Raw genomic sequence first — 12,819 nt, 5'->3', positions numbered from 1 at the left:
TGCTTAAAAATACCACAGATGCTAACTGGTAACAGCAGGTACAGTTATCCATATTGTACACAGAGGGAATTAAACGAACAACAGGGACAAAATTAACTGCAATCTGTTAAGTTGACGATCTTTGATTAAAATAGCCCAAGGCTTTTAACAGACGCTCAATCCTCGAGGGGAACTTTTCCAAAATGTCAGTAGGAAGTTAATTTAACTGATTGCAGATTTAATCATTTGATGACTTTGGTACAATCTTGTTTCTTCAAAATGAAAAATATAACCAACACTGGTTATATAAAAAATCCAAAACCAAGACATTTTGTTTGACTATATGTATTTTTAAAATTGTAGGTATTGTATTTTTTCAACCATATACTTCCAAGTCTGCTTGGCCATACACTGTATCCCAATGCAACAAACAGGAACAGTGTAAACTTTTAAAACATCAGCAGTTAATTCAGACACCATTTAATAAGACTGTCTGGTCACACACAAGCAAACTCATTGTCCACTTAAGCAACAACTAGATTTTATAACGCACCGTTAAAATACAAAATTCTCCACTGTACTTTACAGAACAGTAGTGAGAGGACCAGAATGTCACGTTAGACAAGTTAGGATAGTACACTAAAGACTGACTAGAAGGATTTTGAACAAGAATTTGTTTTTAAACATGAAAGAGTAGAGAAATTGGAAGTTTCACAGAGGAAGGCTGAACATCCTTGCAGTGTGTTGGGGAAGAATGTACAATGGTGGGGTACAGCATGCTAAACTTATCTCTCTGCTAAGTTGTTTGAAAAATGTGACCTAGATTTCCCTGATCACATATGGCACCAAGACCTGGACACAATGTTAAATTTAGAATTTGACAGAAGCTAAGCTTGGCTCTCATGGTTACTTAGCTTGGAGCAACTGGCAGGTGAACAGGACAGTTTTATTTGTTTTTTTAAAAAAAATACTTGATCTAAACAGGACAAATTTTGGGTCTCCACAAAATAAGGGTTACAATGCAATGGTTTCTCAACTGGGGCCATCATTACCTTATTCAAGTAGCCAGCATGGATGCAAAAGGCAAATACATCCCCTAACCAACCTCCCGAGGAAGTGACATCAACGTGAATGATGAAAAGCCCAAGAGATCTTTGACAAAGTTCAACATGCAAATGCAAAGCTTTAGGCGTTCAGGGTAAATGCTGGGAATTTACTGGAGTGAGGAGCAACAATTACTTGTTAGAATGGGAGTTATATCAGTTAATGGTGAATGGGAGTGGGAGTTCGAAAGGTTCCCCAAACTTAGTGTTGAGACCATTATTATTTCTATTTGATGCTAAATGGAATTAAATTTGCAGGTAATCACACACTCAGCAGCACACTGAACTTGGAAGACAATCCAGAAAGTACAGACTGAGTTGAACAAAGTACACAAAAGGAGAGCAGAACTCAACTAACCACATCCCGAAAGGCATATTGTCAGACTGAGCCTGCGGCAGGTAGTAGAAGAACCAAGAAGGAAAGATCCACTTGACTTTAACCTCACTCATCTCTATATGTTGCAGCTGCACATGTCTATGGCAGTATTTGTAGGAGTGATTACCGCATAGTCCTTGTAGAGATCAGGTCCCATCTGCACACTGAGGATACCCTCCATTATGTTGTGGACACCATTAGCGTGTTGATTAGGATATATTCAAACAGATCCAGCAGCTCAAAACTGGACATTCATGAGCTGCTGTGGGCCATCACCTGCAGCAGAATTGCACTCAACCATGATCTGCAATCTCATGACCCAGCAGAACCCTCACTCTACCACTATTACCAAGACACAGAATGAACCCTGCTTCAATGAGCAGTGCAGGACAGCATGCCAGGAGCCTATCCAGGCACATCTGAAAATGAGATGTCAACCTGGTAAGCTACAACACATGCATGCCAGACACAAGAAGTAACATGCAATAGAGTAAAATGGTCCCACAACCAAGGGATAAGATCAAAGTTCCACATTCCTGCTACATCCAGTCGTCAATGGTGGTGGATAATTAAACAACTAAGCAGAGGTGTGCACTCCACAATTAGCTCCACCTTCACTGGTGGCACAGCCTAGTAAATCAATGCAAAAGACAAGGCTGAAGGAGTTCAGCCGTGTCTGCAGGAGTTCCCCGGGGTAGTGTTCTAGGCCTAATCATCTTCAGCTGCTTCTTCATTAATCTTCTCATAAGATCAGAAGTGGGGATGTTCGATGGCTGCACAATGTTCAGCACCATTTGCAACTTTTCAGTTATTGAAGCAGCCAATGTCTGCATGCAACAAAACCCGGGTAATGTTCAGGCTTGGGCTGGTAAGTGCCCAGTAATATTGACACCATACACGTGCCTGGCAATGACCACCACAAACAAAAGAGAATCTAACCATCTCCCATGACATTCAATTGCATCACCATCGCTGAATCCTGTATCAACAACACCCTGAGGAGTTATCACTGACTAAAAACATAACTGGACCAGCCACATACTGGTAAATATCATGGCTTCAAGCCTGGTCTCAGCAAAAACTGTGCAATTTTTGATTTGTTCTCAAAGTCAGCAATGTTGATATGGCAGTATTTATCCATATTTGTTGACCACCCCTAGTTACTGTGCTCAAATGGTGGTGGGATTAATGAACAACTGCACGGTTGCTCTAAATGGTGTCCACAATATTATTAGGCCAGGAATTTGAGGGTATAGACTTGCAATGAAGAAGGAACATCAATACCATTCCAAATCAGAATGTAACATGGAGAGGGATTGCTGTTTCCTGACATTGCTGCTGTTATCCTTCTCAGTAGTAGAGGTCACTAGGAAGGAAATACTGTGGGCGTATCCTTGATGAATTTGTGCAGTGGATTTTGTAGATTGCTTTTATTGCAGCCACAATGCACCTGGGGGGATAGAGACACAGTCTATCCCCCCAGCATATTGGAGTGGGAGGGGGGAGGATCCAGTAGTTGTGATCCACGTTGGAACAAACAACAAGCAAGTCTAGGAAAGAGGACCTGTTTGGGGATTATCAGGCACAGGAACGAAATTAAAGAACAAGGGTTATAATCTCTGGATTGCAACCTGAACCATGTGTGAATTGGCAGAAGAGGGAAGTAAACAGGTGGCTGAAGGAGTGGTGTGGGAAAGAGGTGTTCCTTTTCGTGGGGCATTTGCATCAGTATCGGAACAGGAGGGATCTGTACCATTGGGACGGTCTTCACCTGAACTGATCTGGGACCAATGTTCTAGAGCGAAAGGATAAATAGGATGGTCACAAGGATTTTAAGCTAGCAAGTGGGGAGAAATGATATAGGTTCTATGGAGAAAAAAGCAAGATAGATTATGAGAGCAAACTAGCTCAGAATATAAAAACAGATAGCTAAGGTTTCTACAAATACATAAAACGAAAAAGAGTGGCTACGGTAAACATTGGTCATTTAGAGGATGAGAAGGGGGATTTAATAACGGAAATGAGGAAACGGCTGAGGTATTGAACAGATATTTTGTGTCGCTCTTCACAGTGGAAGACACAAATAACATGTCAAAATTTGATGACAGGAAGGCTACGGCAGGTGAGGACCTAGAAACGATCTTTATCACTAAAGAAGCAGTGTTGGGCAAGCTAATGGGGCTAAAGGTTGACAAGTCTCCTGATCCTGATGGAATGCACACAGGGTACTAAAAGAGATGGAGGGGGAAATAGCAAATGCACTGGTGGTAATTTACCAAAATTCGCTGGACTCTGGGATGGTTCTCGCAGATCGGAAAGCAGCAAATGTGACGCCATTGTTTTTTAAAAAAGGAGATAGACAAAAGGTGGGTAACTAAAGGCCAGTTAGCTTAACTTCTGTAGTGGGCAAAATGCTTGAATCAAGGAAGAAATAGCGAGACATCTGGATAGAAATTGCCCATTGGGCGGACGCAGATTGGATTCATGAAAGGCAGGTCATGCTTAATTAATTTACTGGAATTCTTTGAGGACATTACGAGCGTGGTGGACAATGGGGAAACCGGTGGATGTGGTATATCTGGATTTCCAAAAGGTATTCAATAACGTATACAGTTTTGCTCTCCTTACTTGAGAAAGGATATACTGGCACTGGAGGGGGTGAAGAGGAGATTCACTGGGTTGATTCCAGAGTTGAGAAATTGGCTTTGAGGAGACTGAGTAGACTGGGGCTATACTCATTGGAATTTAGAAGAATGAGGAGGATTTTATAGAAATATATAAACTATGTAGGGAACAGATAAGTTAGAAGCAGGGAGATTGTTTCCACTGGCGGACAAAACTAGAACTAGGGGGCATAGCTTTAAAATAAGGGGGAGCAGATTTAGGACTGAGTTGAGGAGGAACTTTTTAATCCAAATCTGTGGAATTCCCTGCCCAATGAAGCAGTTGAGGCTACCTAGCTGAATGTTTCTAAGTCAAAGATAGATTTTTGAACAGGAAAGGCATTAAGAGTTATGGTGAGTGGGCAGGTAAGTGGAGCTGAGTCCACGAAAAGATCAGCCATGATCTTATTGAATGGTGGAGCAGGCTTGAGGGGCCAGATGGTCTATTCCTGCTCCGTGTTCTTATGTCCTTAAGCAGTTCAGTTTAAAGTTGTGAATGGCCTTCATCATTCCTGTAAACTAGGGGAAGTCCAGAAGTGGCACAGCTGAAGAGGTTTCCCCAAGTACCAACAAAGGTAACATGAACGGCAAATTCTGTGGACATCCATGCTGATCCTTCATCAGACATTTATATCATTAGAGGACTCACAGAAGATGACGAAACCACTTACGACTTGGACATACTTGAACAATGAGGAGTCTACCACTACTGTAAACTAAATAGTGAACAGTTAATTGCAGTTAGAAGAGAGGCGCGCGAGGGAAAGAGGGAGTGAGAGACAATGACATTGGTTAATAATGTGTTTTTAGCAATGAGGGAGAAAGAAAATAATAATAAATATTAGCAGCCAGAGATGCACAGAGCAAGGCAAAGCACAGAAAGAACATTTTACAACTCTCAATCACGTTGCATCCGAGATTTCAAAATCATAAAATTTTAGAAGGTCATGAGTATATAAATGAAAAGAAAAATCAGTTCATACAGCAGCAGGAACACTCTCCCAGCTGTCATTGTAACATTGTTCCCCTCTGGCTCAAAGGATGCTGTGTAATCTAATGGGGAAGTGTTCTTTTATGGGTTTAGAGTATAGTTCAATAAATCAAAAAAAAACAAAGTTTCCAAACCATTTTACACTTAATGATGTTATTGCAGAGGATAAAGAATCTTGTATAATACTTTACTGAGAAGGTCGTGCAACTGAGCCCTGCAGCCACTAATTTTGCATTTTTCTCTGCTTTGCGTTGATTTATTATTCGAATCCATAGAACCCCTACAGCGCAGGAGGCCATTCAGCCCATCAAGTCTGCACTGACTCTCCGAAAGAGCATTACCCAGCCCAGTTGTGGTCACCTGAAGCATCAGACGATGAAGTTTAATTGATGGACATAACACCTGAACGATAGCCAGTGAGAAGACACCATCATGCTATGTTCTATAGCATTCAAATGGTTATTGGATAAACATATGGATGATATTGGAATAGTGTAGATTCGAGGGGCTTTAGATTGGTTCCACTGGTCGGCGCAACATCGAGGGTCGAAGGGCCTGTACTGCGCTGTAATGTTCTATGTTCTATCAAGAGGCACATAAACAACTTGAAAACTGCCAAGTTTGCTGATAAGCTTGAGGTCCCTGCACTATGTGGGAGGAACTGAGACTTGTTTTGGGAAAAACTGTACAGCAGGCCTCAAGAGACTGGAACAGAACCAAGAATCCAGCACAAAGATCATTGTTCCTTTGGCGCAATGCTACAACCATGGTGGAATAGTCATCCACGGATGATGGGAGGAAGGGGCAGAAACAGACTGATGACTGTAGTGCCCACCTGTTGTGGTTGGTTACTCAGCGACTTGGTATAATGTATGTACCGAGAGCGGCGATAACCTGTGTTGTTTTGGGGCAGCTGTCATGGAGCAGTCTAAATTGGAGGTTATTGTTTGTGTTTAAACAAACATCTGTCTGTCTTTTTTTCTTCAATTACATACAAAGTGTTTTCCCCTTTCAATAAAGTTACTTTCTTCCTTTACATATATTATCTTTCTCATATATATATTTGTTCTATATATTATCAATTAGAATTGTCATATTATAAACATTGTTCAATAAAATTGTCATTTTAACACAATTCACATCACAGTCACTCATTCCTGAGTATGGCTTTAAACCTAGGAGAGACTGTTTAAAAAAAAAAGGGACTCTCACAACTCCTTACAAGGCAACGCCTCTTAAATCTAGCATAAGAAGAAACTCTAATGTTCAGTGAAATGTAAAACATTCTGGCCTCTGAGAAATTGATTGTATTTAATCAGTTTTGTGTAGGGGTCTATGAAATAAAATCCTAGTTTTCCTATTTTCAATATGGAAAAAAATAAATTTTCTTAGCAAAGTTTATAAATGATACATTCCTTAATTTTACACAGAGAATGAGAGATCTGGAACGCACTGCCTTAAAATAGTAGTGGAAATAGATTTGACAACAACATTTTAAAAAATTTGTATAATCACTTGAGATAACATTTACCGGGCTTTGGGGCAAGAGCAAGGGATTGAAAGAGCAACTGGATTGCTCTTTCAGAAAACTGGCATGGGCATAATGAGCTGGATGGCCTCTTTCTGTGCTGGATCTTTCTATAATTCATTTTCAGCACAGACATTTACTGGGCAGAGGTTGGGGGAAGCCAATCAGAAACAACAATCAACATAAAATAATAGGAGAATGTAAAACATTCCCACTAACAAAATGTATCCTTCTGTAATCATAGCTGATCTTTCTAACTCCTGCTTTAATCAAACTAATTAAGTCTTTAAATAAAAAGAACAAGGGCACTGCAGAACAGTAGAGTCATGCATTCAGAATCCTTCACAGAATTATCAACAGAGGCATACAGGGAAGGCATTCTCCCACAATTCCACCTTCTATTATAGCATTCAGTGGTGAGCTGGGCCCAGGAGGGAGGAGGAGAGATAAATGCTACAGGGTGAAACATATACAGGAAGAGGGAAATAAAAATATACTTTAAAAAGAGAATCTTATTTCAATTCAAAGTTGCATTTCACGAGAGTTGAAAGCCCTATTGTGCACATGCTGATTTGAATGCCAGGCTGACAGAGGAGCAGGTCCACACATTGCACCTTTTTCAATTAAATAAAAGCTTGGGAACAGCCATTCCTGGTTCATTCCCCATGGCAATGCTTTGACCAGAGTCGACCTGCCTGGATTGAATTTGAACAAAAGCTTGGCAGTTAACTGTTCCCTGCTGCATTCTCCCTAGTAACACCTCTACCAATCAGTCAACATGCCAGCCAATCAGCACTCTCTTCTCATACAATATAAACTGTTGTTCCCTTCACTGTTTGTAATCTTGCTATCTGTCGTGATGAGTGCAAGACAAAAAACTTAAACAGAACGTCTTTTTCAGCGATATGTTCTGTACCAAACGTCTATATTTAAGATAATAGAACAGAAGGCGATGATGGCTGTCCAGTTAAATTGTCCTATCTGACCACAGCCAGAGCATCTTTATCAATGGCTCCTCTGGCAACTCAGTCGCCTCAGGAGTCCCCCATTATCCATCTCCCTTCCCAGTCTACAAACCAACCCCTGATGACACAATCCAAAAGCAAGGTGACAGCTTCCACATATATCAATGACACGCAGCTGTACCTCTCCAACATCTCCTATTGTCTCTATAAAATTTTTTAAGTTTATTTATTAGTCACAAGTGGCCTACATTAACACTGCAATGAAGTTACTGTGAAAATCCCCTAGTCGCCACACTCCGGCGCCTGTTCGGGTACACTGAGGGAGAATTTAGCATGGCCAATGCACCTAACCAGCACGTATTTCAGACTGTGGGAGGAAACTGGAGCACCCGGAGAAAATCCACGCAGACATGGGGAGGACGTGCAGACTTCGCACATACAGTGGCCCAAGCCGGGAATCGAACCTGGGTCCCTGGCGCTGTGAGATAGCAGTGTTAACCACTGTGCCACCATGCCTGCTTCTATGCTGCTATTCTTATATCTAGACATTGATAAACCATACCTTTCTCTACATCAAGCTTGGCTCAGTGAACAACACTGTCTACTGGCTTAGAAAGGTGTGGACTTGAACCTTGTGCTCTTCTGGCTTGGAATGAACTAGTCTGTTTACAACTTTGACATGCTGTTTTACTACATTTCTTGTGCATATGGCCTCCATTGTAACACTGTTAGTCTCTGCCCCTACCCTCAGCCTACCAATTGCTGAAATCCTCATCCTTGCTTTGCCATCTCCAGACTCCATTGCTCTTGTGGTTGGCCTCCCATTTTCCATGCTCCACAAACTCAGCTCATGAAAACCTCTGCAAAGCAGACCCTATCCCACACCAAGTCACGCTCAGCCATAATACTCATTTCCACTAATCTCTATTAACTTCGACCCCTGAATCCCCTGCCTTGCCTCAAACTTATCACTCTCACCTTGCTGCTCAAATTGCTCCATCACATTAACTCTTCCTGCTTCTATAATCTCCTCTGGCCCTCTAATCCCACCCGGATCCCCATTCAAACTTGTACCTTTCCCACTTCTTTCTCCCTGCCATTGCCAGCGGTGTTTTCAGGCACCTGGGCCACACACTAAAACTTTCTTCATAACTCCTTGTCTCTCTACCTCCCCTCATCTTCTTTAAGACCCACTTCTTTGACCAAGCCTTTGGCCACCCTTCCTAATCTCTCCTTTTCACCAGTTTCAGTTTACAGATTTGTTTACTTTGGCAATGCTACACATGGTATATTATTGTTGTTCCATGCAAATTCCATGAAGTAAAAATTTGAGGATAACAAACTAAAGTTAAAAACTGAATCGCTTCATCGTGATTAGTTGCAAATCACAAACGCGTCCGGGGTAGGCCACTCGGCCCTTTGAGTCTGCTCTACTGTCCAATGATCTGATTGCAATGTCAACTCCAACAATTTGAGGGAATTGTTTATTACCAGGAACGTGGAGTTGAGGTTATAGTTGTTGTTCCAACCAATAGCTGACCCATGATTTACATGATCTTTAGAACCATCAAATCTTGCACTAGTAGATAACCAACACTAACCTGCGTCCCTTCTGGTGCTGGACAGCCTGACAGGCCGTCTGCATGAAGACAATGCCTCTCAATTCTGGAAACTCAAGTATCTCCAGATAATCTTGTACCACTTTCCAGTCAGGTATCACATAATGAGTTGCACTTTCTGACAGCAATTTTCCTTCTGAAACAGTAAGTTAATACAGAATTAAGCAACTAGCAGAAAAAAAATAAAGGCTACAGTTTAACAGTATGTTAGTTGCAAAAAAAACCCCACTGGATTATCAAAGACATTAAACTAGCATCTCCATGTTCAGACACATGTAAATGATCCCATGGCACTATTAGAAAGTAAGAAGTTTAACAACACCAGGTTAAAGTCCAACAGGTTTATTTGGTAGCAAAAGCCACACAAGCTTTCGGAGCTGCAAGTCCCTTCTTCAGGTGAGTGGGAATTCCCACTCACCTGAAGAAGGAGCTTGCAGCTCCGAAAGCTTGTGTGGCTTTTGCTACCAAATAAACCTGTTGGACTTTAACCTGGTGTTGTTAAACTTCTTACTGTGTTTACCCCAGTCCAACGCCGGCATCTCCACATCATGACTATTAGAAAGACCAGAGAGCTCTCACAATGTTCTGGCCAACATCCCTCTCTCAACCAACATTATCAAAAGCACATTATCCAGTTACTCATTTGGTTGAATTGGGAGAGAAATTTCTGGGTGAAAATTGGCTTCCAGATTTACTTTTGTAACAACACCAACTGCACTTCAAAAGCAATTATCAATCATATTGCATTTTGGGATTTCCCACGCAGATGAAAGACATGTACAAATGGAAATTCTTTCAAGATTAGAAATTCTGTTCTACCCTAATCATGAATATTCTTTAAGTATCATTTTATTCAATTCTTACTGTGCCAGCTGTGGCTGAATGGGTAGCATTTTCTCACCTCTGAGTCAGGAGGTTATACATACAAATCCCATTCTGGAAATTTGACTACTTAATTCAGGCTAACATTTCCAGTGCAGCACATGAGAAAGTGCTGCACTGTCCGAGGTGCCGAGATGAGACGTTGAACCAAACTGCCCTTTGGGTGGACATAAAAGAATCCACAACCACTATTTCAGATAAGAGTAAGGGAATGTTCCTTGTTATTACAGCCAATATGTATCTCACTCTCAACTGGGGAGGTGGTGGTGTACTGGTATTGTCACTGGATTAATAATCCAAGTTGGACTTTAACCTGGTGTTGTGAGACTTCTTACTGTGTTCACCCCAGTCCAACGCCGGCATCTCCACATCATTAATAATCCAAGACCCAGGGTAATATTCTGAGAGAACAGAAAATTCTGAAATATTCTCAGCAGGTCTGACAGCATCTATGGAGAGAGAAAAGAGCCAACTTTATGAGTCTGGATGACCCATTCAGACTTGAAACGTTGACTCTTTTCTCTCTCGACAGATGCTGTCAGACCTGCTGGGATTTTCCAGCATTTTTTGTTTGCTTCAGATTCCAGCATCTGCAGTATTTTGCTTTTATATAATGGTCGGGTGGCCACGGTTTAAATCCCACCACAGCACTTGGTGAAATTTGAATTCAATAAAAATCTGGAATTAAAAGTCTGATGATGACCATGAAACCATCATAAATTGTTGCAAACACCCCCACCCCACCCCCGTGGTTCATTAACACTCTTTAGGAAAGGCAATGTGCCTACATATGACTCCAGGCCCATAACAATGTGGTTGACTCGCAAATGCCCTCCGAAGTGGCCTGGCAAGCCACTCAGTTCAAGGGCAATTAGGGATGGACAATAAATGCTGGCCCAACAGTGAAATCCACATGACACACATGAATAAAACAAAACAGATTATCCAGTCAGTGTCACATTGCTGACTGTGGAATCTTGCTGTGTGGGACAGCACAGTGCTTAATACTGCTTCCTCACAGAGCCAGGGACCCGGGCTCGATTCCCAGCTTGGGTGACTGTCTGTGCGGGGTCTGCATATTCTCCCCGTGCCTGCGAGGGTTTCCTCCAGGTGCTCCGATTTCCTCCCAGAGTCTGAAAGACAGTAAGAAGTCTCACAACACCAGGTTAAAGTCCAACAGGTTTATTTGGTAGCACGAGCTTTTGGAGCGCTGCCCCTTCATCAGGTGAGTGGTCTGGAAGGCGTGCTGGTTAGGGTGCATTGGCTGTGCTAAATCCTCCCTCAGTGTAACCGAACAGGCGTCGGAGTGTGGCGGATTCTCACAGTAAGTTAATTGCAGTGTTAATGTAAGCCTACTTGTGACTAATAAATAAACTTTAAACTGAAATTGGCTGTTATATTTCCTCATTTACAGCTTCACTGGCTGTAAAGCCCTGTGGACCACGCAGAGAGTTGGGTTTCTCTGCAGGGTTGGGATGTTATTGGGGGTAGATGCCCATACTTTACCGTTATGGCACTCAGCCTGGCACAGGGAGCTGTTACAGGGAACAGACTCCCTGAGGTAATGCTCCCTCACCACGCGAACTGATTTCCCTTTGCAGCTCCGCAGGTGCAGCACCTTCTCCGTTTTGATCATGCTGCCGCCGGAAACAGGCGAAGCGGCCGCAGCTTGGCGCCTCCTCCTCTCCTTCTCTTCACCGCCGATTCCCCGCCAAGTCGCGAGCAGACCGCGCTCCGCCGGCGTAAACAAGTCTGACAGCCGCCTCCCGCCTTCCCGCCGCCCATTCTCGGCCCCGACTCATCCGGAAGTCCAACGCGGGCGCGACCCGGAAGTCCAATGTGGAGCTGCGGGGCACTGCGGCGCACTGCGGGGCAGAGAGCCAGCGCGCATGCGCGCACACTGAGCCCATCTCAGTCCAATTTAGAATCCGACAGTGCAGAAGGAGGCCATTTGGCCCATCGTGTCTGCACTGACCATAATCCCACCCAGGCCCTATCCCTATCCCTAGCTAGTCCCCCTGCCACTCAGGGTCAATTTAGCACAGCCAATCAACCTAACTCAACGGTAGCACAGTGGTTAGCACAGTGCTTCACAGCTCCAGGGACCTGGGTTCGATTCCCGGCTTGGTTCACTGTCTGTGTGGAGTTTGCACATTCTCCTCGTGTCTGCGTGGGTTTCCTCCGGGTGCTCCGGTTTCCTCCCCACAGTCCAAAGATGTGCGGGTTAGGTTGATTGGCCAGGTTAAAAATTGCCCCTTAAAGTCCTGAGATGCGTAGGTTAGAGGGATTAACGGGTAAATATGTGGGGGTAGGGTCTGGGTGGGATTGTGGTCGGTGCAGACTCGATGGGCCGAATAGCCTCCTTCTGCACTGTAGGGTTTCTATGATTTCTATGATAACAAAGAACAATACAGCACAGGAGCAGGCCCTTCGGCCCTCCAAGCCCGCGCCACTCCCTGGTCCAAACTAGACCATTCTTTTGTATCCCTCCATTCCCACTCCGTTTATATGGCTATCTAGATAAGTCTTAAACATTCCCAGTGTGCCCGCCTCCACCACCTTGCCTGGCAGCGCATTCCAGGCCCCCACCACCCTCTGTGTAAAATATGTCCTTCTGATATCCGTGTTAAACCTCCCCCCCCTCACCTTGAACCTATGACCCCTTGTGAACGTCACCACCGACCTGGGAAAAAGCTTCCCCCGTTCACCCTAT

At 43.3% G+C, this 12,819-nt stretch overlaps 1 protein-coding gene across 5 annotated transcripts in view; it reads right to left on the bottom strand.

Moving 5' to 3' along the window:
* The window catches only part of dis3l (DIS3 like exosome 3'-5' exoribonuclease), a 48,212-nt gene extending 36,278 nt beyond the window's left edge, over positions 1 to 11,934 (bottom strand). For 2 of the 5 annotated variants that reach the window (XR_013500752.1, XM_078241149.1), the window contains exons 1-2: positions 11,613 to 11,904; positions 9,207 to 9,360 (exon numbers count right to left, since the gene is read on the bottom strand). Coding sequence is in view for 4 of the 5 variants with exons in the window: in XM_078241149.1 (XP_078097275.1) it covers positions 9,207 to 9,360; positions 11,613 to 11,742 (284 nt within the window). In the remaining variant the exon portion in view is untranslated. Of the gene's footprint in view, positions 1 to 9,206; positions 9,361 to 11,612 lie in introns of all 5 variants that reach the window. The other 3 variants (XM_078241152.1, XM_078241151.1, XM_078241150.1) reach the window with 3 other exon arrangements.
* Positions 11,935 to 12,819: the final 885 nt, after the last annotated feature.

The sequence above is a fragment of the Mustelus asterias genome, chromosome 24 (assembly GCF_964213995.1).
Source record: "Mustelus asterias chromosome 24, sMusAst1.hap1.1, whole genome shotgun sequence".
Classification (NCBI taxonomy): Eukaryota; Metazoa; Chordata; class Chondrichthyes; order Carcharhiniformes; family Triakidae; genus Mustelus; species Mustelus asterias.
Note: the sequence above shows the minus strand (reverse complement) of the source record. Positions and strands in the feature narration are given on the sequence as shown.